Source organism: Brachionichthys hirsutus, chromosome 10, assembly GCF_040956055.1.
Source record: "Brachionichthys hirsutus isolate HB-005 chromosome 10, CSIRO-AGI_Bhir_v1, whole genome shotgun sequence".
Lineage (NCBI taxonomy): Eukaryota > Metazoa > Chordata > Actinopteri > Lophiiformes > Brachionichthyidae > Brachionichthys > Brachionichthys hirsutus.
The window spans coordinates 860,166-884,148 of record NC_090906.1 but is presented as its reverse complement, the minus strand read 5'-3'; the positions used below and the strand labels follow the sequence as shown (position 1 = coordinate 884,148).

The following is a 23,983-nucleotide window of genomic DNA, read 5'->3' as shown; positions in this document are numbered from 1 at the left end:
AGACCTCGCATCAGTTAACAGACTCGATTCAGACGACGCGAGTAATCCTTTTATTATCAGAAAATCCTGGTGCAGTCTACAGACGGCGGCCGCGGCGTCCGCCCTTCCTCCGGGTCGAGTCCGACGGGATGGGAGTGACGTCCTCTGGTGAAACGGGAAGGAGACAAACAGGAAGTTAACCACCGTCGGCTGCAAACCCGCAAGAATGATTTCACGCGCTGGTCTCGCTGCCTCGGAACGTCAACGAGCCGATCATCGTACCCTTAACACGCCCGAGAAAGACAACCTTTAAATAACCGGATTAGCTCCTCCCACCCACGGGGATTACACAGGCAGAGGTCAAACAGGAAGTCCGACATCCAGACCAGCTGATCCCGATCCCGAATCAGTTCGGAACGCTTCGTCCGCGTTACCGTGACGCAATAAAGTAAAATATACTCGAACACGTTTTACATTCATCTTGTGATGGACAGACAGGAAGTGGGAAGCAGATCCAGTACGAAACGAGTACTTCACAGTAACACCGAGTATCCATGTTGCCGTGGCGACATGCCGTCAGACCTTTAGGACGGCCCCTGACAGGGTGTGTGTGTGTGCGTCCTCACCGATGCGTCCGATCTTCATGCCGGATCGGGCCAGCGCTCTGAGAGCCGACTGAGCTCCAGGACCGGGAGTCTTCGTCCTGAACGCAGAGACACGGTTCAGCGCGAGCGCCGAGACGGAGACGAGGACAGGCGCCCCCCCCCCCGCCGGCCCCCCCACCCACCTGTTTCCTCCGGTGGCTCTCAGCTTGATGTGCAGAGCCGTGATTCCGAGCTCTTTGCAGCGCTGAGCGACGTCCTGGGCGGCCAACATGGCGGCGTACGGAGACGACTCGTCCCGGTCCGCCTTCACCTTCATCCCGCCGGTCACGCGGCAGATCGTCTCCCTGGAAGAGAGGAACGGGGACGGTGAGGAGGCGCGGCCCCCGCCCGGGGCCGGCGGCGTCCCCCGGCCTGAACTCACTTCCCGGAGAGGTCGGTGACGTGGACGAAGGTGTCGTTGAAGGAGGCGAAGATGTGGCAGACGCCGAAGACGTTCTCCCCCTCGGCCACCTGCGGGCCCAGACTGATCACCTGCTCCTCCTTCTTCTCCTTCCCTTTGCGAGGAGCCATCGTCTGGAAGAGAGGGGGCGGAGTCAGAGACGGCGAGGAGCCGTCATCTTCATCGCTCCAGCACGCTGGATGATGATGATGATGACGTCAGAGCAGCCTAACCCACGTTAGCCAATCAACGGGCTAATCTAAACACTTTCCCAACATTTAACTGATCAACTATCGATCCGTTCAGGATCTCCTGATAAACACGGAAGCGGATCCACGTCACGTGTTCACCGCGTTTTATCGGTCACAACTCGGTTTACGACCGCTTCAAGCAGAAAGTAACGCGACAACAGACACGCACCACCGGCGGCTCAGGCGCGTCCACGCGGGATTCCTGCTTTACGCGCTGCCGCTGAAGCTAACGCAGGTCTCCGTTCCCGTCGCCCCGTAAAGCATTGATGCTAACGTTAGCTCGCTAGCGTCCAGCCCGAAGAGGTCGTTGCCGGGGCAACAGCTCCCTCCGACCCGCTTCACTGAGACAGACGTCGCGGAACATTTAACGATGAACGAGCTAACGAGCGCCCAACTCTCCGCTTCGAGCTAAAATGGCGACATGTCTCCGGAGCGGAGAGGAAAACCCGCCGCCAAGCGTCACGCAGAGAAACGAGTCCAGCGCGGACGCAAAGAAACGCGCCCGCGGAGTGCGTGAGGGCGCGCCAGGAACACGGATGGTCACCTAAAGAGGGGATTAAAGTCGGATGCGCCGCGGAGGAGAACCCACCTCTGTGCGTCTCCCAAGAAGCAGAAACAAGAAAGGAAAGAACTTCCGCTTCCGGGGGCAAAGTTGAGTTGAGTTGAGTCAGCGCGGGAACGAGCAGCTGCTGCCCCCACGTGGCCTTTACGCGAAACTGCGATTCACATTTAGGACGTTTTTACATTTCCACTATTTCCGTTATTTTATTGATATAATAAAAAAAAATCTAGCCCAAAAAAAAAACAGTAAAAAGAGAGTAAAAAAGAAAACAAAACGAATTGGCTGTGCAGTAAACGTCATCATCATGGCCATGATTCAAGTTTCAATGCAGTTCTTTAAACCTCGCATTAGTCTGGTAAAGTTATTATCATTATTATTGTTGTAGCGAGAGAGAGAGATAATAATATACTCCATATATATGATATTATATATAACTAATTAAGGATTCAGAGTTCAGGTAGCATTGACAGTGTTTAAGAGGATAAGAAATATACACTCCAGTACTGTATTACTGTATGTGCATCCCACAACATGAACATGCTCGTCTTGAGACGACTTTCTGTTCAGATCTGCTGCTACAGAAATAAAAACGAATAGAATTGAAAAGTGTTTGTCGGCGTGTGGGAAAGGGCAATAGGGCAGGATGATCAAAGTGTAGGGAGGGTTTATAAAGGTAAAAGTACACGTAACATAATCAAAAATAACGTGGTCTTTCACCTATTGTGGGGGGGGGGGGTCCTGGAACGTAAACAGCCGCGACGAACGAGGGACAGCCCTGCAGGCAGAGGATTGTTTTCTCTGAATTAAGTTAAGAGGTTTTAATTATTTTATGAATCCACTTCAAACATCATGTACCCGTCCAAGTAAAATCCGTGTGTACTGCATGTATCCTACAAGATACGAGGTGTATTTTACTGTCTCCTCTGACCGTCAGAGTTCGAGCAGTTTATCTGATCGCTCATTTGTTTGTTTGTCTGTTTTTCTGCAAGATATCTCTGAAACATTTAGTCATTTTAGGAGCCCAATAAAGAATTTATGAAACTTTCAGGTGGGTCAGATTACGTTCCTTAAAATAATTTTTTACCAATATTTCAACATCATTTAACCAAATAAGACTTTAAATGAAACGAGGCGGCAGCATTTGAACACAGTTTATTTACAGAAACACATTAATCACAATGCAGAAGAAGAAATACTACAAAAAACTACAAAAGAAAAAAATATTAAAAATACTCACATACATGCACACTCTCTCGCTCGCTCTCTCTCTCACACACACACACACACACTGAGCATGCAGCATCAGAGTTAATACAGTACAGTACAATATCCATTATAGTAGAAAAAGCTGAAGTGGACATGAAAGAGCTGATTATTGATCACTGGCTATTGATTTTGCAGAGTGTTAACATGCTGCACAGGAAACAGGGAGAACTGTTCTCTTTCAGATAACGGGAATACAAAAAAAGAATGAAACGAATGGCTGAAAACATACAAAAAAAATACTATTAAATATGATGGAATCTGTTTGAATTATAGGGCATCAATATGGATTATTGTGCTTTTCCTTCCATGATAATAAATCCTCTCGCATATTAGCAGTTAATTAACGTGTTTTTATTTTTTTTTATACATTCTATTGTTGATGAAATCATTCCACACGCCATGGCACTTTAAGACTCTATGACAAAATACAATCATGAATGAGGCTCCACCCCTTAACTGGTGACACAAATACATGACGTCATCTAAGAGGCCGGCAAGTGTTAGGGTTAGATTTACAAGTGGCCATATACCGACCTTTGACCCGGGCCTCCTCATGTCTGAGCATCTCCTGTCTGGACAACAAATGGCAGGAGGCGTCAAGGCAAAAGGCAGTGCCGCCATGGCAACGACATTCACCCGTTGCCTAGGGAACTTGTGTCACACTCTATATTGCACTAATCACACTTAAGAAAAAAATGAAGCTAGTAATATACAAAGTGTTCTCTACAGGCTGATTCACACAATGCTAGCACTGGATGCCTGATGCAAACATTAAAAAGCCTTTAAATATACAAATGCAATATATCGATAATAATAATAATATCATGTTTCATAGTAAGAATCTGATTGTACAAAGTTCTACATTCTCCCGACGGTTAAAAAGCTGCGTAAAACCTCTGAGACGAACACGATGGGTCAAGAGTTGCAGAATATTAAAGGACTCCACTGGCGTTCTGTTAGCTTGTGACTAGCAGCGAGGAATGCTAACAAAGCTAACAAGTCATTCAAGTCACTGGAGAGCTGGGAAATAACACGGCAGCCGCGAGTACCAAGACGCAGCAGAGACCGAAGCCCAAACACGAAACACAAAGTCCTGCATGCAGAAAATCACATCATTTCTACAGAGTAAACACTTTTCGGAGAGGAAGAAATACAATCGCTCCGTCAGAACGGCTGTCGTAAATCTAACGTTAAAACGCCACCGGTCACGCAAAACCTCAAATCTCCTGTCGTAAATCTAGTCGGCAACAAAACTCTGGGTGAAGCAGGCAGGTTAATATTTCAAGTCAAACCTACGATGGAATTTTAATGTGCAACTTTGACATCTCGGAGAAAATGACGTGAACAGAAGACGTGAGGCTTCTTAAGCTAGCACACCAACGAAAGGCCGCGCTAACGGGTACGCCAGCGTCAGAGAAGTGACAAAAATCACAGAGGGGTTGTCAAAAGTAGTACTGAATACAAGAAATGAGAAATATAAAATATTATCTTACGTTATTTTTATTTGTACTTTAAATCATGAATTCCCATATTACGTCTAGATTCATCTATCAGAACGATCAACAGTCAAATGAAATTGATCGGCTGATCATAGATCAACTTTGATTCTGATGTTTTACGTCTGATATAATGCAGAACAAAAGAAAATCTAATAAAGGAGGTTGTCTTTCGAGTTCATCTGGACATTTTAGCTTAGCTTATAGCCATTATTAATAATTAACGTAAAGCTTCAGTGATGTAAACATATTTATAGAAATATTACTTTCACTGTGAACAATCATCACAGCCCAAATTTAAAGTATAACTGCTAAAAACAAAAAAACCAAGTCAAAATAAATGTAATTTTTTTTTCCCCATTGGTTAAACTCGTCTTATTTTTGTCACTTCTGGTGAGCATGCCGGCCGTTGGAGCTCCTGATTGGTGGAGTATTTGTTTTGGAGTCATTCTATGTCCTCAAACAAATCGATCCTGTAATTACGTACAGAAGAATTTGAAACGCAATAATTGTGTTGTAGCACCCAGCAGCAGGTGAATGTTAGACAATAAATTGATTCCTTTTTTAGCAGCCTCCATTTTGGATGCAGATGCTAAAACACAATCAGGAAGATTAATGTGTCCGGCGCTCCTCTCGTCTTCCTCTTTCTGTTTCGTCGCCTCCTTTCTTCTTCCCCTGCCTCGAGCTATGAAAGCTTTTTGTAAACTTTAGTTTCCTCCCCAAAACGGAGACCAGAGTGGAGCGCAGGCATCAGGCAGGCAGCTCCTTCTCCACGTTAGGACCCCTGGTGAAGGCCCGATGGAGGGTGTGGCGGTTCATGGAAGATCGGAGGTCGGAGAGCGACGGAAGCGGTGTGGGGGGAGGGGGGGGGGTCTCCCCGATCCCGATGGAAGCAGAGAGCGACTAGTGTCCAACGTCAAAGACAAACCAAGAGATTTCAGAATGTCCAGAACGGCTTGTAATAAATCTGACAGATTTGACATGATTATTATTTCAGTCGCTGTTTATGATGTTTATGAAGTTGCAGCTTGAGTTTCTGATCATCAGGACACAGCATGCTGTTTTTATTCTAACCATGCAGCTGAGATCAGGGATGAAAGCACAGACGATGCATATTCATGCTATTTAAAAGGATCATTCCCACAGTTTACGATGAAATTAAATTAAAAAAATTAGATAAATATCTAAAACACATTTATTTGTTTATTAGTCACTAAAATATTATCGAATGACAATTCAATATTTAAAATATGAGGTGGTTTAATGTTAGAATCAGCCCTGGTTGTGATTGAGAGATAATGGGGATGATCATCATCATTGATCGTATATTTGTTGTCATGAATTCCCTTATCTCCTGGAAGCAGAAGCCTTAAAATAATTGTCAGAGGTTTTATTCACTTTTATACTTGACACCTTCTTTGGGCAACCTTCATTCTTAGAGGTTTAATTTAGTTTAAATGTGGAGTTGAAAATCTTTTAAAACGTCCACAACACCATAAAAGCATTGCAGAACCTTTAATGACGTTTTAACCGTTAAAAATATTTTTGCTCTGCTTGATGCAGAACGACCTCTTAAAATAATAACGTTTCAATATCCAATATCTGAGCACTAAATAAAAATCAAATTCAATTAACAGCCGGAAATATTATTGAACGACTTCAACTCATCATTAGCAGAATTATCAAACCAATCTATCAATGAATACATTTATTTCTTAATTAAAGGCTTTTAATATTTCTGTGTTTTTCACTAAATAAAAAAAATTACTGCAGATCTAATTTAAAAAATAATGTTTGAGCCGTGAGGGAGGAAGTGGAGATAAGAGATTCATTCATTATTACTATCTGGATAGCTGATTGGCTAATCAGGAAGGGGTGTGGCTGAAGCGAAGTCCAGACAAGCTGACTGGTCGATTAATCAAATTGTTGTGCGTTCATGACTCTTTGGCCCCACCCCATTCTCCTCCAACGAGTTTAACTAAATCCTGATTGGTTGGTATCACACGTCTGGCCTGCTGTCAATCAATCAGTTGTCAAGGCAATGGAGGCCAAATAAAAGCCCCGCCCACTCTGGAAGTTAACTGCACAGAGAGAAAAATATGAAAAAACATCATATTTAAATCCACTTGTAAGTATAAACATCATTATTCATTAATGGCATTTTATAACTCTTCTTCTCAGTGAACAAACCAATCATGACATAACTCCGCCCCTTTGTTTAACCATAATCTCTACCCTGCTCTTACTTGCTAAGTGTGGAGGCGGAGCCTGAGCGGTGGAAATGAACGATCTGCCACTTCCCGTCTCGGCGATGCCACACCCTGGTCTCCTCTGATTGGACGGTGCGAGGCGTCCCGTTGGAGTCGATGTACTGCGTCACTCTGATGTAAGCGATGCAGGCGGCCTCGTCGCCGACCAGGTGGATGTGAGGGTTCAAGATGGTGGTGTGGACGGGCTTACTGTTCTTTGACCACACTGAGGACAGACGGAGACAGAAAGGACCAATGGGGTCGCAGGAAGCGCTAGTCGTGGAGGAAGTTTGGGTCGACTCACAGTTTTCAAAATAAAAGCGGTGGAAGTCGAGGCCTTCGACCAAATTCCCCAACGCCTCCGGCTCGAACGCCGTCACAGCCGGGTCACACATTTTACTGAGGAAACAGTGAGACTTTCACAATAAGAGTCTTACTGAGGAGATTGCATGTATTGTGTGTGTGTGTGTGTGCGTGCGTGCGTACGTGTAGCTCTCAAAGTCGCCGTTGCTGATGGCCTCAATGAGCTGCTCAGTCACCTTAATGATGTCCTGCTTCCTCACTGACGGGGACAGAGACAAACGTTTGTATCCGAGACGGAAAGGAAACAAACGACGGCGCCGGTTCCGATGGTGAGTTAAAGCCGGAGAGAACCTGGTTCCACGTGAAGTCTGCGCTCAGGGTTCCACTGATCTACGGACATTTGCTACAGGAGGAAGAACAAACCTCTGGTGTCTTCATCCTCGATGGTCGTGTTTGTGCTCTCAGACGATTCCTGCAAACAACAGAATGAGTCACAGCTGACACGACCTCCCATTGACCTTTCCGTATCACTTTTTTTTGTCTTCATTTCACTTTTTTAATGGATTCTACTGGTCGTGTTCTTCTACTGCTTGATCCAGCGCAGACATTTCTCATAGTAGTTTGTCGGTTTAGGGAAGTGAACAAACCGGACACCTCCTTCCAGTCGTTCGGGGTACCGGTCGTCATGGTTACACAAGCAGTGATTGCAACGCTCCACCGCTTCCGATTATTTTTTTTTTGCCTTTGGGCCAAACCGAAGAACGCCAAGATGGTTTGTCCGAGGAAGCGAACATAAACAGATGCACGTGGAGCCAAGAGATGACGTGTAGCGTCGTGATTGGTCTACTGAGTCATGTGGGCGTGTTAGACTGAAAGGTCAATTGGCTCTCAGGTATCAAGAAAGAAGGCGGGACTTTTGAAATGCGAAACTAAAACTGAGGCGTTTTAGTTTCTGCTGATTAAAAGTGAATTAAGTTCCGATGATGATATTGAAGTGGATTCCAGCTCCATTTTACTTTGTGAAATATTTATGTTTTAAATATTTTCATATTTTCAAAATTAATAATTGTGGATTCCAAATAAAATAAAAAACCCAGACATGGACAAGTCAAAATATTCCACCAATATGAGCAATTAGATCCAATTTCGGATTATAATTCAGACCTTGGAGATTAAAATCCATGTCTCAGAGTCAATCATTGATCATGTATCTGTGAAAGATTAGAAGGGATATCCAGATGAGATAAAGAATCCACCCATCAATGCTCTCTAGTTAGCTTTCTGGCTATTCACTTATTAGGATCAAATAAAAAATATTAATCTGATGATGGTGCGAGATCTAAAGAACAAGGAATACCAATTTGCAATGAATTCTAAGGAGAACAACAACAACAACAACAATAATAATATAATAATGGTTTCACCTTGACTCCGTCTGCCTTCTTGTTGCTTCCACTCTTTCCACCTGAACGAGGGATGACAATGAAGAGAAAGAGAAGCAGCAGAGTCAGAAAGAAAGGAACAAAGGCCGAGAAGAGGAGAAATGGCATCGTGCCCAAACAGACTTTGTCGAAAAAGACAAAGCCCCGACAGGAAACCCTTCAAAATAAAAGGAGAAAAAGTTTAGTGGGTAAATTAAAAGGGTGGGAATGAAAGAATCCCCTAATCCGTGTGTTCCTGACGACCTGACCCGTCTTTCTGCTCACAGACAGACAGACAGACAGACAGCAGATAGAGGAGGAGTTAAGCAGCAGACAGAGAGGGGTCGGGGGTCGTCCGGAGACAGATGAGGCCAAATTTAGTTTCAGCTTGAGATCGTTGGAGAGCAGAACGCCGAAGCACATTCCTGAAGCACATTCCTGAAGCACATTCCTGAAGCTCACCCTGGAGCATCAGCTGACGACTGAAGCCCGGTGGAGGCCGATATTGACTTTACTCTACTTCTTGTTTTATTATATCAGTGAGGATAGATTACAGTATTAAATTCTACGGCCTGCTGTTTGAATCCTCCCTCTCTCTCTCTCTCTCTCTCTCTCTCTCTCTCTCGCTCTCCCCCTCTCTCTCTGGTTTCCATGCTATCTATAGATGTGTGGTATCCTGAGTTGTGTGTGAAGCATTGCAACAGCTGCTGCACACACACACACACACACACACACACACGACTTTCAGTGCTAACGTGTTAATTGCGTGTTTGCAGACAGCGGATTGGTTGGTCGCTGAGTGTTTAAACCTCTGCTACTGTAACACAAACCTGCAGGACAAACATCACCCCCCCCCCACCCCCCCAAATCCACAGCAGACAGGTCATGTGACCTGCTGGTGATGGGCAGGAAAGCCATCTGGAGACAGGCGAGTACATGACCTCTGACCTCCAGAAGACGAGAGCAGCTGATGGACTCACCGGAGAAATTTCTTGTGGCCAACATGGTCGTCAGAATGGCTCCCTAAGGAAAGGAAACAAGGACGGAAGGAGGGACGGAAGGAGAGACGGAAGGACAGTGTTTGTGAGAACCTTCTTTCTTTATTTAAGAACACTTTTAATATCAATAGACAAATCTAACTTCGTTAAATGAATCTAGTTTGAATGTTTTAGTCATTAAACTTCCTAAGCAGTCGGCGAGGTCAAAGTGAAATCTCATCTTTAGCTTCCGCCGGCTTGGATGTACTTGCACGTCGTGTTAGCAGCACAGTGACCTCTGACCTCACCTTGAGTTTCCTCCTGGCGTTGAACTTCTTTAGACATTCAACCGTCTCCTGTCGGTGCATGCAGGACGCCACTGTGGAGCGATGCTGGGAGGAAGATGGCACATCGCTGCCCTCGTTATCACCCCGATGAACCCTGAATACGGTCAAAGCTCACCAAGGCGCGCGGCAACGACTCACGGAGATCCAGGGGTGCTTGAGAGCCTCCGCTGCCGTGATCCGCTTCGACGGGTTGATGGTCAGCATCTTGTTGATGAGGTCTTTGGCTTCGGGAGTCACTGTGTCCCATTCAGGAGAGGGAAACTGCGCGGCAAGAAGATGAGAGCTCAAAGCCAGAAGTTCTGGAAGGACTGGCTCTGAGGCGAGGTCAGGTTCATCTCCAACGAGTCGCACACAATCTGCTGTGACGCTAGGCTGTGGTTAACAGGCTTTATTATTAGCATAGGCTACACACCTCTGTGACTGAGGTGTCTTTCCTGTTCCTCTTCCTTCAACCTGAGATGAAAATGAGCTTCTTCCACTCCTACGTTATGTAAATGTGAGACGGTGGACGCTGGCATCACTTAGCAGGCAGCAACCAACCGCCCGTTTGACCCTTTCTACTCTCACCTCCTTAAGTCTCCGTAGCCGAAACCCTGAAGCAGAACAACTGCAAGAGGGATGACGTTTCTGCCAACGCTCGTTTAGTTTAGCTGCTCCGGAAAGCCTCTCTCATTGGTGCCAATCACAAAAGTACTGAATCTTCCATCCCTGGAACCAGCGTGGCCCAATGGGTCTGTTCAAGTCATTTTTATTCTGTAGCACCAACAGAAGGTCATCTCAAGGCGCTTTTACAGGCGTAGCAGGGAAGGATAGGATTCAATTGGTTCCACAAGAACAAGCACTTTGGCCTTCAACAGGCAGAAACCTTGAACAGAACCGGAGACTCACAGTGGGCGGCCACCTGATTAACCAGTTGTTAATCCATGTAAATTACTATTAAATCTGGACCGAACGGGTTCCAGCCGGTTCTAAAGCAGAGGGCTGCAAAGGATCAAAGGGCTTGTTCTCCCTTCATGCAGTCATGTGATAAAAGTAGAGGGTCGTGTGACCTACATCATAAGCGCCAGCTTTGATCTGCTGGTAGAGACGATGTTGATCTTCATCCCAGAATGGAGGATAACCGACCAATAAGATGTAGAGAATCACGCCTGAGAGAGAGAGAGAGAGAGAGAGAGAGAGAGTTGAGAGAAGAACCAAGGGAAGGAGAGGGAACAAAAGAGGACAGTGTCGAGAGGAATCTGACCACAGGCCCAGAGGTCAACTGCTTTTCCGTACGGATCCTTCCTCAAAACCTCCGGAGAGAGATACCCAGGAGTCCCCGCAAAGCCTATACACACACACACACACACCACATAGATAATGTCTTGAACAATAAAAATGTTGGAATTAGAATAAACAAAATACAACATTTCATTACAATAAACAACAATTATCCAAAGCTCAAATAGAAGTTTCAGTGTTGTGGTAGAAACAGTCGGAGAACGCAGAATAGCAGTACCAGCAGTACTACTACTGCAGTATGGATGAGTGAGGTTCGGGGTTCGGCTCAAGGCTTACCGAACCAGGCCTGCTGTTCTCCCTCCACCTCGATGGCGAGGCCGAAGTCGGCCAGTTTCACCGCTGCTCCTTTCGACTTTGATGCCAGCAGCAGGTTCTCTGGCTGGAGACAAAGCACATATGCTAACATGCTAATGCTGCTGTTGATGCTTCAGCAGGAAGCAGCCACAGACAGGAAGTTAGACGGCGCTTACTACTGAGAGACAAACATGCGATTAGCTGATGATGTAACACATATAAAAACGGACCTTCAGGTCTCGATGGACCACGCCCATCTGGTGACAGTGCAGCACTGCCTCCAGAATCTGCTGGATGCAGTGACTGTTGACAGAGAGACAGAGGTCAGAGGTCAACCTTCGGTACGTTCGGAGCCAGAAAGTACTCAACAGAACATTCAACTGTCCCACAATCAGTGCAGTATGATTCGTTAGCCCTTTCACACACCGGACTCAGTTAGCAGCTAGCTCAAACAGAAGATCATTGGGAAATGCGCGTGGGCTGTGATATCACCATACGACAGGGGAAATGAAGGACTGTCTTGTTTACAAAGCTACAAAGTCTCCCCAGATGGGGACTGTGTGGTTCTTTGCTTTATGACAGGCTGGTGCGGATGCTGGTCAGATGATTGACAGATTTACTGTTAAATACGTAAACAAAGTGTTTCTTACCTGGCGTCAGCTTCACTGTAATATTCTCTGGCTACAATATCTTCAAATAGCTCTCCACCCGTTACCCTGAGAGACACAGACAGCGTTATGGAAAATAATACTGCTCTATAGACAATGTGTATTAATGTGATGCCTTGACAACATGACAAACGGAACACAACACGACAAATAATTAAAAGAAACGGGCACCAAGGGGACAAAAGCATGAATTTTATTATTGAAGGATGATGCTGGAACAATGTAACAATGAATAGCATCACAAAACAGAGTGCAAATAAATGTAATATAATACAAAGGACCATAACACAATGTAACATAACACAATATAACAACACAATGTAACATAACACAATGTAACATAATAAAGTGTAACATAGTATAATGTAACATAATACAAGGGACCATAACACAATGTAACATAATACAATGTAACAACACAATGTAACATAGTATAATGTAACATAATAAAGTGTAACATAGTGTAATGTAACATAATACAATGTAACATAATACAATGCAATATAATACAATGTAATATAATACAATATAACAACATAATGTAACATAATACAATGTAACATAAAACAATGTAACATAATAAAGTGTAACATAGTATAATGTAACATAACAGCATATAACAACACAACGTAACATAATACAATGTAATATAATAAATGTAATATAATAAATGTAATATAATATAATGTAACATAATAAAGTGTAACAACACAACGTAACATAATACAATGTAACATAATGAAGTGTAACATAATATAATGTAACACACCAATATAAAATGAAATAATGCAAGATGTTTACCACAACAAAGTGTTTGTTTTCTTTTATTGTTACACCGGTTACAGTGTAATGTTACATTAATTCTTATCACTATTACATTAAACATGACATAACATTACGCAAAGTAATGTTCCCGACTTCAACTTAAACAACATGAAGGACACAACCCATTTGTATTATCAGGTAACAGCATCGTAACCACAATGCTTCGATGCAATGACATCACATGTGTGTAACAGAGTATCAGAGAGCAGTCGAACTCACAGGTCAAAGATGAGGTAATGGTGCGCCTCCTCTGAAATGCTGTCATGTAGCCGAACTGATGAGAGGGAGAGAGAGAATGAGAACGAGAGAGAGAGAGAGAGAGAGAGATAATTTGAAAAAATAACTTTTGAATACCCACAGTACGAGAGGTTGGCGATAGGAGATGCTAGTATCTAAAACAAATTCCTTTAGTTTAACTTTAAAAAAATTGACTTAGTGGTTTTAGAATAATTGGGGCAAATATTACAATGACAAGGAAAAATACAAAGTTACTACATGTACTGGAGTACTTTCTAAGCATGCTAATACTATTAGTTTTGCTGCAGGAATAGATGTGAATATTTCATCTGCAGATCTGGAGGATCTGTTTGTGCTCTTCATGTTCAAACTCTCTATAGATTGTATAATAGGTATAACGAGTGGAAACAAAAGCTGCTGCCCACACACACACACACACACACACACACACCTGTGTGAAGCACTCAGAGAGAAATAATCAGGTTTTTCTCTCGAAAGACTCCCACACAGATCAGCGATGGGATTTGATTTGTGTGCGCGTCGCCCATGTGTGTGTAGGAGGAGGAGGAGAGAGGGTTTTGATGCCTTCACCTAAGGACACTGTTGCCTAGCAACACGCACACACACACACACACACACACACACACACACGAGTTATGTAACACTCCTCAGAATCTGCAGATCATCACCTGCCCACACAGAGCTGTGGGCCCTGATTGGATGCTTGCGTCCACGCCAGCCTGCTGATTGGCTGTTAGGGCCACCGCGAGGTCATGTTTGAACGTCTGACTGACTCCGCTTCAGTTTATTTCAGCCGCCATGAAGCAGAGTTTGTGTTCTTTTGCATGCCTGTAGACGGCCCTCCTGCTCTTCGGCCATCTTCGTTTTACCACGACGCTCCTCCTCTGAAGCCGGGCCCACACGACGGCTTCTCCGCACGCTAGCGCCTCTAAGATCTCAAACATTCTTTCAAGATTAGAAAAAGCACACTCGAGGTTTTCATTGAGAGTCTTGCGCCGGACGACGTAAAGAACGCGCCGCCTCACGGGGTCGTGAGACGCTGCTGTGCAACGCCACCAAATGACGATGAGGCGATCTCACGCCCAAAACGCTCACGCAATCACGCAGATTGGAAATTCTAAATGTCAAATATGAAGAGGAGGAGCTTGTGACGTGCAAGAGATGATTCAGTTTTAAGGCTGATCCAGTTATGAAACCAGATTCTTTGCTCTTCTCACCACAGTAACAATGACATTGCTATTATATTTAAAATGTCTTGACACGCGAGACTGAGGGAAAAACAGCCCGTGATTTATCTGACTGTCATTTATGAGAGTAAAACTTTGACTCGTCCATTGATTGGAACAACACAAGAACATCTGAAGAGACCTTTTGTCTTTTCTTCATCTCTTACCAACAGACCTCACTTTGTCACATTTATTTTACCGACAGCCGAGAGGGTTGGCTGTTTCTAATGCATAATAAACCCATCAGTCAGCAGCAACAGTGCAGGAACACGTCGGAGGACAGGAGGAGTGATGTCACGCTTTGAGATGAAACGTTCAAACACTGGAAACACTAAAGAGAGAAATAAGAAGCGGTCCTCCGGTGGAAACAGGGATCCTGTTTGTGCCTTGTAGCTGACAGCCCTTCCTGTCGACACTCTGTATCTGCGTGTTGTAAAGCTAATATTAGTTTTGATCCGTTTTATATGAAGAAACCCTATTACTATTATTATTACCATTATTATCATTATTATTATTATAAAAACAGATCACCTGCTAATAACTTCAAGTCTTACAACTATACTGGGTATTGTTGTGAAAAGATACTAGAGCCCATATTCAAACTGGTCTCAGTCTTCTTTGAAGGAATAGGAAGGATTTTTTGTCCACCTACGTTGTACATATTATGTGTCTTTTTAATGTACGTATTGTTATTTTATTGGTATTGTTAAATGTCGATGATTTATGTACTAAGGACTTTCAACGGAAACAAGACCGCAAGGGCTTTTTTGAAATGCTCCTCTTAGACAGGATGTTTGACTGTACTTGTACTGTAATACATGCTACTGTTTGACTGTACTTGTACTCTAACATTCTATCTAATAAATATATTCATCATCATTAACTGAGCAAACTAAAATGAAACATGGAGTTCCTCAAGGCTCAGATCTCAGACATCTACTGTTCAACATGCTCTTGCATGCTCACCAAAAACATCAAATATGGCAATCATTAGTGAATATTCTCTAATAGTCATATTATATATTCCATTTACTCTGTAAGAGCCTTTTGCTTTTGAAATCTGCCATAACCCTTGGCCTGTCTTATAGTTGCTGATGTAAGTAGAATAAATTATTTATAGCAGCAGCAGTACATGTAGTATGTAGTACATGTTGTAGTACTCACCGATGTTAGGGTGCTTCAGTAAACGACATATTCGAGCTTCACGGTCCAACTTCTGATGATCTGTCAATCCACACCAACACATTGATTAGTGATCAGAGCTGATACACACAATTCAATGGGAGGGGCAAAGCTTCAGACTGACTGTATATTGGTCAATCAAAGCCGGCTGTGAGTTCTGTGTCCTGATTGGATAGCTGTTAAAGTGCTGCTAATGTTAGCGTATCCTCTTGCAAGTGCAGGTGAAGTCTCTTTTATTCTCACATGAGATGCGATTTAATAATAAAAACGTATGATTAATTCCTTTGAGTGAGCTTCATTTATTACTTTGAATTCAGACCAATAAACTTAATGAGCAGGGAAATTGTGTAGGGAATGCGTTGTCATTTTCCACCCTGAGAATTGTCTCTTAGGCTGTATAATGGCTGTCCTACATTATTGGTGGAGGACGCTGGCGCTGTAAGTAGCCTGACTGTAGGCCTGCAGACATTACTAAGGGAGTCTCCTCCGAGTACCTCCGTCCTCATTAAAGAGATGATTTTATACACAACATAAATTCAAGTCAATGACAGCAGCTGTGCTGCGTGTTTAGGTGTAATGACATTTAAAATGATGGATGACAGAGCAGGTTAAACGCGACAGAGAGTTTCCTTCTGACCCTCATTAAGCAGCTCCTTTGTGCAAGATAAGAAATTCATGTTTTCTAACCTATATTCTTACTTTTGTAATCCCGTCGGGCAAAGCAGGAATTCAGACGGTTCATATGTTTAAGACGTTATTCAAACTGTCAGGAACTGCAAAAGACAAACTTTGAAGTAACTTTGAGAAGACAAGTACATACGGGTATACCAGTGTGGGTCTGCTGATGATGGGCTGGAGGTATAACAGCTCCTTCACAGATGGAAGAAACAGGCCAAAACCATAATTTGGTCATAGAGACACCATCTCTATGTTATCCACAAGGGGTCAGTGAAGAGTCAAAAATTAAGACAACAACAACAACAAACAATAAAATCACTCTAATCTCGGCTGGTTTAATGTTCCGCTCAGGACTGACCCTGGACCTGCCTCTGCTTGGTTTCATATGATGAGCAGAAGACACTTGTGAGACGATGAGCGTCCAGCAGCCAACAAAGAATCTGCAGAGGAGGCTTCAAAAGGAGCTGCAGCTCTGAGGTTCGGTGCAAAGAACAAAAATTAGACATCAGAGCCGAAAAAAGCCGACCAACAAGTTTAAACTGCAGGAATCCTTCAAATCAAAAGGAGGGAAGAGAACCAGAGAGATGCTGCAGACACCCACACCCCCCCCCCCCCCCCCCCCCCCCCACACACACACACACTCACACTCACACACACCCACACACTCACACACCCACACACACGCACACCCACCCACACACCCACACACACACACTCACACACACAGACGCACCCCCCCCCCACACCCCCCCCCCCACACACACACCCACACACACGCACATACCCCCCCCCCCCACACACACGCACAGAGACTGTTGGTTTAACGAACACATTTGATGGTTTTTCAGTTTTTCCAGTTAGAGGAAGTCGTCAGATAGTGTTCGACTCTCAATTTGAAAGATGATCACTGATTATTAGCTGCACATTCATCAATAATGCCTTAATCAAGTGTTGTACTGACAAATGCTCCGACAATGGCAGTAAACTTATTCTGATTCTGATCTGTGATGCGCTAAAAGCATCTCTTTAAGTTCTCATTGTAAATGCTTCAGTACAAATTAAACTTTATAAAATACTTTGTCATAGTATTATAAAATATTATGATGCATTATTATTACTATTAAGATGATAATAATTCAGTGTACTGTTTGTTTGTATTGTGCTTGTCGTGTGACGCCTGTCATAGCTGTGCAGTTATTAGCAGCGGTTAGCACAGGGTTGGATGATTGATGCGCTTGTTCCGCTCTGACACGTCAACATGAAGCCCCACCCTTCCCTGACTCAAGCCCCGCCCTCCCAAAGCTTGTTTTGGTCAATAACATTTCAAGTAATCCTGGTTAAAATCAAACCAATGAATTGATCAACCAATAAACCAACCAGCAACAAATAAACCCTAAATCATCCAACAAATGTACCCAACAACAAACCATATTATTATTATTATTATTATTATTAAAATTATTATTATTATTAATTTATATATTTTGTGTTAAAGTCTAACTGCTAAAACTCCCCACGAAACCTTTAAGCAAACACACACATACTGACTGTCAATTTATCGAGGTGTTGCTAAGCAACCGAAAAGAAAATTCTTGAATTGAATTTTAAATAAAAAAATCATATCATGTCATGTAGGCAGAACGATAGACAGAGAGGTAGAGGGACAGACAGACGGACAGACAGGATGTGACTCCTGTCGTTTTCTAGAATCGTGAATAGAATCTTTTGTTTTTGTCGCTTTGATTCCTGTTTTGTCCGCTGAGAGTTCAGGAGAAACACAACAAGAGACAAACGACTGAAACAGAAAGCAGCGTCCTCCGTGCTTCTCGGTGTCAAACTAAGGGACATTCTCAGGTGAAGACAGACACGCTGTCGCCGCACCGCCTCACGCGTTCTGCTGCAGTGTCGAACCGTCTCGCCTACTTTTTATGAGTTCTCAGCAAAAACACAGTGAGAGTTTTACTGGGAACAATAATAGTCATGCAGATGTAACAGAAACTTGACACCTTTCACTGCAGCCAGAAATCTAATTCTGGAGGGTTTGGAGCAACAATGACAAGTGTTCGAATTTGAGTATTAAGTACTAAAGAAAATTCAATTTCTTGGTCAATTGAAAACAAATATTTTATCTATTTTAAAATTGTTTGGCCGCCATGCAGGATGTTCACCGATTATAGGCAGGAAAATTCAAGAAAAAAAATCTGTAAGAAAACCACAGGCGGGGCAACATGACCAGGAGGCGGAGCATCATGAGGAAGACAGACCGCGAATGGCAGGTAACGAGATCAACTTTTGATATTCAAAACATCTGAACCGCCCTCATGATGACATCATCATATGATGCTGCACCCAGCAGACACAAAGAAGAAGCGTTACTACGATTGAATAATTACTCATTTGTTTGTTTCATTCCCAATAATTAAATGCCAGCTTTGCAGGAAGGGCTCAGGAAGCTCTGCTAACGAGCTCCACCTCTATTATCCTGAAAATGTAATTACCGTATTGGCCCGAATATAACACGATGTTTTTTGCATTGAAATTAGGCTGAAAAAGTCGGGTCGTGTTATATTCGGGGTCTAGACATTATACCCATTCTGAACGCTAGATGGCGCCAGATATCGTTACAACGAATGGTGAACTGAACTCGCCAGGCCAAAGCGAACGCCTATCATTATTTTATTGCGATGTTTTTCCTTATTCATATGTGGTGAGATGTGTCTGTGTGGATTTGTGTGTGTGTGTGTGTGTGTGTGTGTGTGTGTGTGTGTGTGTGTGTGTGCGCGCGTCTAGCTGGGGCGTGTCCCGCCGGAGCAAGCGAGTGTGTGAGAGAGATAAAGAGAGAGAGCGCGCAGAGCAGCAACAGAGAGAACTAGGAGACAGAGATATGCGAGCGATAGGAGGAAACTGAGTTTTGTTTAACAGTGCAAGTAAAATAAAGCAGCTTCAGTGATTCAGCACGTCTGGCCGGCGTCCATCTTGTGTTGCTGCGCTTCAGCCTTCGTCCCCAGCCTGGTCTGGAAGTTAACCCCTGAGACGCTGGAGAACAACGATCTCCCCAGTTAGACTTCACTTTGATGGTTAATGCAGTTATTGCAATTTTGTTGTTTTATCACAGTAGATTGGTTTATTTACATTTTAAAAACCAGAAGCCATTCATTTACAAATGTGATTGCACTTTAGTTCACATATTTAAATGTTCAGATATTAAGATGTGAGACAGTTTTTGCATGATTTGAATGTGGAAAAATAACATGCTTTTTCTCTCGAATTTATTGTTATAATCATTTGTTTCAGATGTACTGGAATTATTTTCTGTACAAAAATTGAAATTGGTGTTCAAAAAGTATTTTCTCAAACTTGAGTCTTGAAAAAGAGGGGGTCGTATTATATCCGGGGTCGTGTTATATTCGGGCCAATACGGTACTTTTTGGGTTTACAGCAGAGGAATTACTCCTCGCAGAGTATCAAAAGCCTTGCTGAGTTAAGATTTGTTAAACCTTATCCGTGTATAGCCTTTACTGAAGTAAATTGATTTCAATTCAAATTAATGTCGTTAATTTACTGACAGACATAAAAAATAGAAAACCTGAATAAAATATATTTTCACATTCAAACTGCAGCAGTATTGTTTTTTTTCATATTGATGTGACAATACAACACACTTAGTCCGCTTCGACTCCAAGCCCTCGATTAGATCCAACATTTCCTGTAACAATATTAAATTAAACGCCCCCCAGGTCTGTGTGGAAAGAATCCCTTTATTTCTTATGAAGACTTTTTATTACACAACCTGATTGTACCACGGCAGCAGCAGCGTTTCAAGAGGTAGGAGTCGTACAGAGGTGGAGGTGGGCAGAGTGTAACACAGCCGGCGGCTGGAATATGTACTGGAACGGACCTCAGAGGCTTTCGGTTACAGAACCGTTTCTCTTTCGCTCTTAAATGCAGTGAGCGACAAACATCAACGTGATGTTACTGTTCAGTATTAATGTTCTGTTACTGTTCAGCATGAATGTTCTGTTAGTGTTCAGCATTAATGTTCTGTTACTGTTCAGCATTAATGTTCTGTTAGTGTTCAGCGTTAATGTTCTGTTACTGTTCAGCATTAATGTTCTGTTACTGTTCAGCATTAATGTTCTGTTACTGTTCAGCATGAATGTTGTGTTAGTGTTTAGCATTAATGTTCTGTTACTGTTCAGCATGAATGTTCTGTTAGTGTTCAGCATTAATGTTCTGTTACTGTTCAGTATTAATGTTCTGTTACTGTTCAGCATTAATGTTCTGTTAGTGTTCAGCATTAATGTTCTGTTATTGTTCAGCATTAATGTTCTGTTAGTGTTCAGCGTTAATGTTCTGTTACTGTTCAGCATTAATGTTCTGTTACTGTTCAGCATGAATGTTGTGTTAGTGTTTAGCATTAATGTTCTGTTAGTGTTCAGCATTAATGTTCTGTTACTGTTCAGCATTAATGTTCTGTTACTGTTCAGCATTAATGTTCTCTTACTGTTCAGCATTAATGTTCTGTTACTGTTCAGCATTAATGTTCTGTTACTGTTCAGCATTAATGTTCTGTTACTGTTCAGCGTTAATGTTCTGTTACTGTTCCGCGTTAATGTTCTGTTACTGTTCCGCGTTAATGTGACCTGTGTCGTGTCTAAATTGTCCTTTTGGCATCTCTTGAATGAGTTTCTTTTGTATCGGCCTCAAGATGTTTGGTTGCTGCTCCTAAATGATCCGTGACGCTCATGGAATGGTTTTGCGGCGCCGACTGATGATCCGTCGAGGCGCTAGAGGCTAATTCTATTTTTCCACTCATGAGCGCAACCAGATGACGTCATTCGAGAGAATCAGTCAACGAAATGATGGAAATAATGAAGGAAACGTGACATCTCTGTTTCATTTCTGGAAAATAATTTCAGTCGTGATCAGGCGATCTTGGACTCAACGACAGGCCGGATGTGAATCATGGGAGCAGTTTGGATTTCCCCTGAAGCTGAACGTTACGTTAGCGTTAGCTTCATGCTACAGATGCCTTTTAAAAGTGTTTGTTTACCCTTATTTCAGCCCGGCAATTAAATATTGAAGCTGAAGACCAACTCTAAGAAGACAAAGAACTTCTTCTCTTATGTCAATCAAATATGGCGTCTCCGCTCCTGACTCTTTCCTCTCCTCACCTCTGGCAGATAGTTTCTTGGTGTTGATGATCTTGGCGGCATACTCCTGGCCTGACAGCACTTTCACACAGCGTCGCACCACCGAAAACGCTCCCCTGTGAACCCGACAGGAGCAACCAATCAGTTTGATTTGAAATGACAGAATATTATTCACATTTTGAGATTCTGTTTTATCTTAAAAAGCTATTTTGTCCGACCCCCCCCCCCCCCCATCTTGCAATATTAAGGCAAGTAAAATAAAACATAAAAAAATGCTGAATTCAGATTAATTTTTAGTGGGGGTCTATTTTTACGCAAAAGCCCTCCTCCCCGCCAAGCCTCGTGGAAATCTGTTCTGTCGTTGTTCCGCTGCTGCTTGTTGATGAATACTGCATCCGTTGCTGCAGTGATGTCACACTGATCATACATCATGTACGATATCATATACGAACCGCAACCTAGATAGACAGATGAAGATGCGGTCCAGTTGCATCATGGGAAATGAAGGATCCAGAATTTGTTCGCCTCAGCTTAATACATTTTATTTAAAATCTCTCAGAACATCTGCTACGTCAACGGAGAGATGAACGAACACAGCAGGGTGATCAATAAATAGTTTATTGGCCATAAAAAAGAAATAATTGTTTCCTCCTGATCACATTAATCTTTGCGACTGTGTAGAAAGATTTCAGTGTCTGTTTCCCATGAAAGCTGTATTCTGCCACCCACCATCATATTATGTAAGAGACCTGGCGCTATGTGTGTGTGTGAGTGTGCGTGTGTGTGTGCGTGTGTGTGTGGGCTGTGAGTGGGATAGGGTCAGAAAGGTGACAGTCATCTATCTATCTATCTATCTATCTCATCATAAAAACTTAAAATAACAAAATATTTAAATGAATACATTATTTTATTATGACCATCAAACACATGGCAGTATTAAAATATAACTAGTGAATATACAAAAAATTATAAAAAAATATTCAAAATGTTGGGAAACAATAAAATAAGCAAAAAATGAAATCTTACAATATGTATAATAATTTTACATTGAATAAAGATTGGTTAATTGATTTTTATTAAAGAAAATAAAAATCTTATACTATCTTAAAAATCTTACAATTTTATACTAAAAAATAAAAGCAAATGAAGTTATAAACAATGTGAATCAAATAAAAGCCAGACAATAAATAATGAAACACAAAGAAGGAATATTAAAAAAACAACAATCATGTTTATATTCTTGAAACCCAATATTACAATCAATCAGGAAATGTACAATAGTACTTATAATGATGAAGATGATGATGAAGATGATGATACTTACTTGCCGAGCTCCTCGTACAACTGATACTCTTCAGTGAAACGAGTGCAGATGACCGTCGCCATGGTGACCCGTCAGGGCGAGGGTTAGGGGGCTCTCTCTCCGTCTTCCTCAGAGGATGACGATGATGGTGATGAAGGAAGCCAAGAGTTAGACCTGTCTCAAAAATAGGGTAAAGACTCAAAGAGGAGAACAAGCGGCAAGAGAGAGAGAGTTGTGGCACTGAATGGAGGAGAGGAGGAGGACAAAGGAGAAGAAGGAGAAGAAGGAGAAGATGATGGAGGGATGATGGAGAGAGCAGTGAAGATAGCTGCGTCTCTCTGTCCTGATCTGTGGGAGAGAGAGAGAGAGACGCTTTAAACTGCTCCACCTGCCCGCCCACTCTCCCCCCATCATCCAATCACTGGCCTGGACACACACGCACGCACACACACACACACACACACGCACACACACACACACACACGTAAGGTCGCCATGGTAACTGCTTCTCCCTCTGTCTGTGCAGGAAAGCAAGGCTGCAAAGACTGCCAGATTATTCAGGAACTAAATCTGAAATGTGACAAATATTACTGCAGATAGTATAAAAAAACAAATATTTGTCCCCTGATACTTCGTCCGCTAACGCTAATGCATGGACTAACGCCAAAACTGCTAGCGCGACAACTTTACAGATACTAATACTAGCTAAAGTACCTGGCCACAGCCCTGCCTCTATTACTGTATGGTGCCCTGGACACTTTTAAAATGTCCCACCCCCACGCGCCCACGGATAAGGGATCGCGTTCCTCCGGCGATTCTAACCAAATGGAGCGCAGTGAGACACAAATGTCTATTTTAGGTTTTGGTCCAGAACGTTTGGGCGCAAGAGGAACCTGCTGATAGACCTCAGAGGAAAAGCAGGCTGAAGGATTCCTTCCAGGCTCAAAGAGGCGCTCTGACAGAACCATCAGAGAGTCTTCACCCCCATGGGGCGGGGGGGCTCTGTTCTGGATGGTTGGACACGTCTGGAATAGAGGAGGCACAGCTGGAAGACAGCGGCCTCGGAGGTGGCTAAAGGCTCCAGACCTTCTGAAGGACGACTCAACGCTGGAATGGAAGCGAGGGCAGTGCCAGAACAAGACCGTGGACCTCAGTCCCAGAAGCAGGGAGTCGGCCCGAGCTCCGCCCCTGACCCGTCCGGCGTCGGAACGTCGACCGGA

At 43.2% G+C, this 23,983-nt stretch overlaps 2 protein-coding genes across 5 annotated transcripts; both read right to left on the bottom strand.

Moving 5' to 3' along the window:
* Positions 1 to 27: 27 nt before the first annotated feature.
* On the bottom strand, positions 28 to 1,906 carry LOC137900370 (small ribosomal subunit protein uS11). Its single transcript, XM_068744443.1, has 5 exons — positions 1,864 to 1,906; positions 1,006 to 1,157; positions 767 to 928; positions 606 to 682; positions 28 to 144 (listed from the first exon to the last, which is right to left on the bottom strand). The coding sequence occupies exons 2-5, from the start codon at positions 1,152 to 1,154 to the stop codon at positions 77 to 79; spliced, it is 456 nt and encodes a 151-aa protein (XP_068600544.1). The 5' UTR covers positions 1,155 to 1,157; positions 1,864 to 1,906; the 3' UTR covers positions 28 to 76.
* A 4,934-nt stretch (positions 1,907 to 6,840) lies between these two features.
* LOC137900371 (calcium/calmodulin-dependent protein kinase type II subunit alpha) lies at positions 6,841 to 22,846 on the bottom strand. Of its 4 annotated transcripts, none has more exons than XM_068744444.1 (17): positions 22,785 to 22,846; positions 21,482 to 21,576; positions 15,612 to 15,671; positions 13,183 to 13,237; positions 12,121 to 12,186; positions 11,701 to 11,773; positions 11,453 to 11,555; positions 11,139 to 11,222; positions 10,949 to 11,043; positions 10,034 to 10,156; positions 9,857 to 9,940; positions 9,520 to 9,594; positions 8,575 to 8,592; positions 7,574 to 7,622; positions 7,334 to 7,409; positions 7,152 to 7,246; positions 6,841 to 7,073 (listed from the first exon to the last, which is right to left on the bottom strand). In XM_068744444.1, the coding sequence occupies exons 1-17, from the start codon at positions 22,844 to 22,846 to the stop codon at positions 6,841 to 6,843; spliced, it is 1,446 nt and encodes a 481-aa protein (XP_068600545.1). The 4 variants fall into 4 exon arrangements, with proteins under 4 accessions (XP_068600545.1, XP_068600548.1, XP_068600549.1 ...); XM_068744447.1 differs by having other exon boundaries at positions 8,575 to 8,605; positions 9,548 to 9,594; XM_068744448.1 differs by having other exon boundaries at positions 7,574 to 7,630; positions 8,571 to 8,615; positions 9,552 to 9,594.
* Positions 22,847 to 23,983: the final 1,137 nt, after the last annotated feature.

Excerpts from the sequence above, each read along its gene's own strand:
- LOC137900371 (XM_068744448.1), bottom strand. The coding sequence starts at position 22,846 with ATGGCGACGGTCATCTGCACTCGTTTCACTGAAGAGTATCAGTTGTAC. Across the intron at positions 9,941-10,033 it reads TCAAGCACCCCTGGATCTCC|CATCGCTCCACAGTGGCGTC; the intron begins GTGAGTCGTTGC and ends TCTTCCTCCCAG. Across the intron at positions 9,595-9,856 it reads ACGCCAGGAGGAAACTCAAG|GGAGCCATTCTGACGACCAT; the intron begins GTGAGGTCAGAG and ends TCCTTTCCTTAG.
- LOC137900370 (XM_068744443.1), bottom strand. The coding sequence starts at position 1,154 with ATGGCTCCTCGCAAAGGGAAGGAGAAGAAGGAGGAGCAGGTGATCAGT. Across the intron at positions 929-1,005 it reads GTCACCGACCTCTCCGGGAA|GGAGACGATCTGCCGCGTGA; the intron begins GTGAGTTCAGGC and ends CCTCTCTTCCAG. Across the intron at positions 145-605 it reads CATGAAGATCGGACGCATCG|AGGACGTCACTCCCATCCCG; the intron begins GTGAGGACGCAC and ends CCGTTTCACCAG.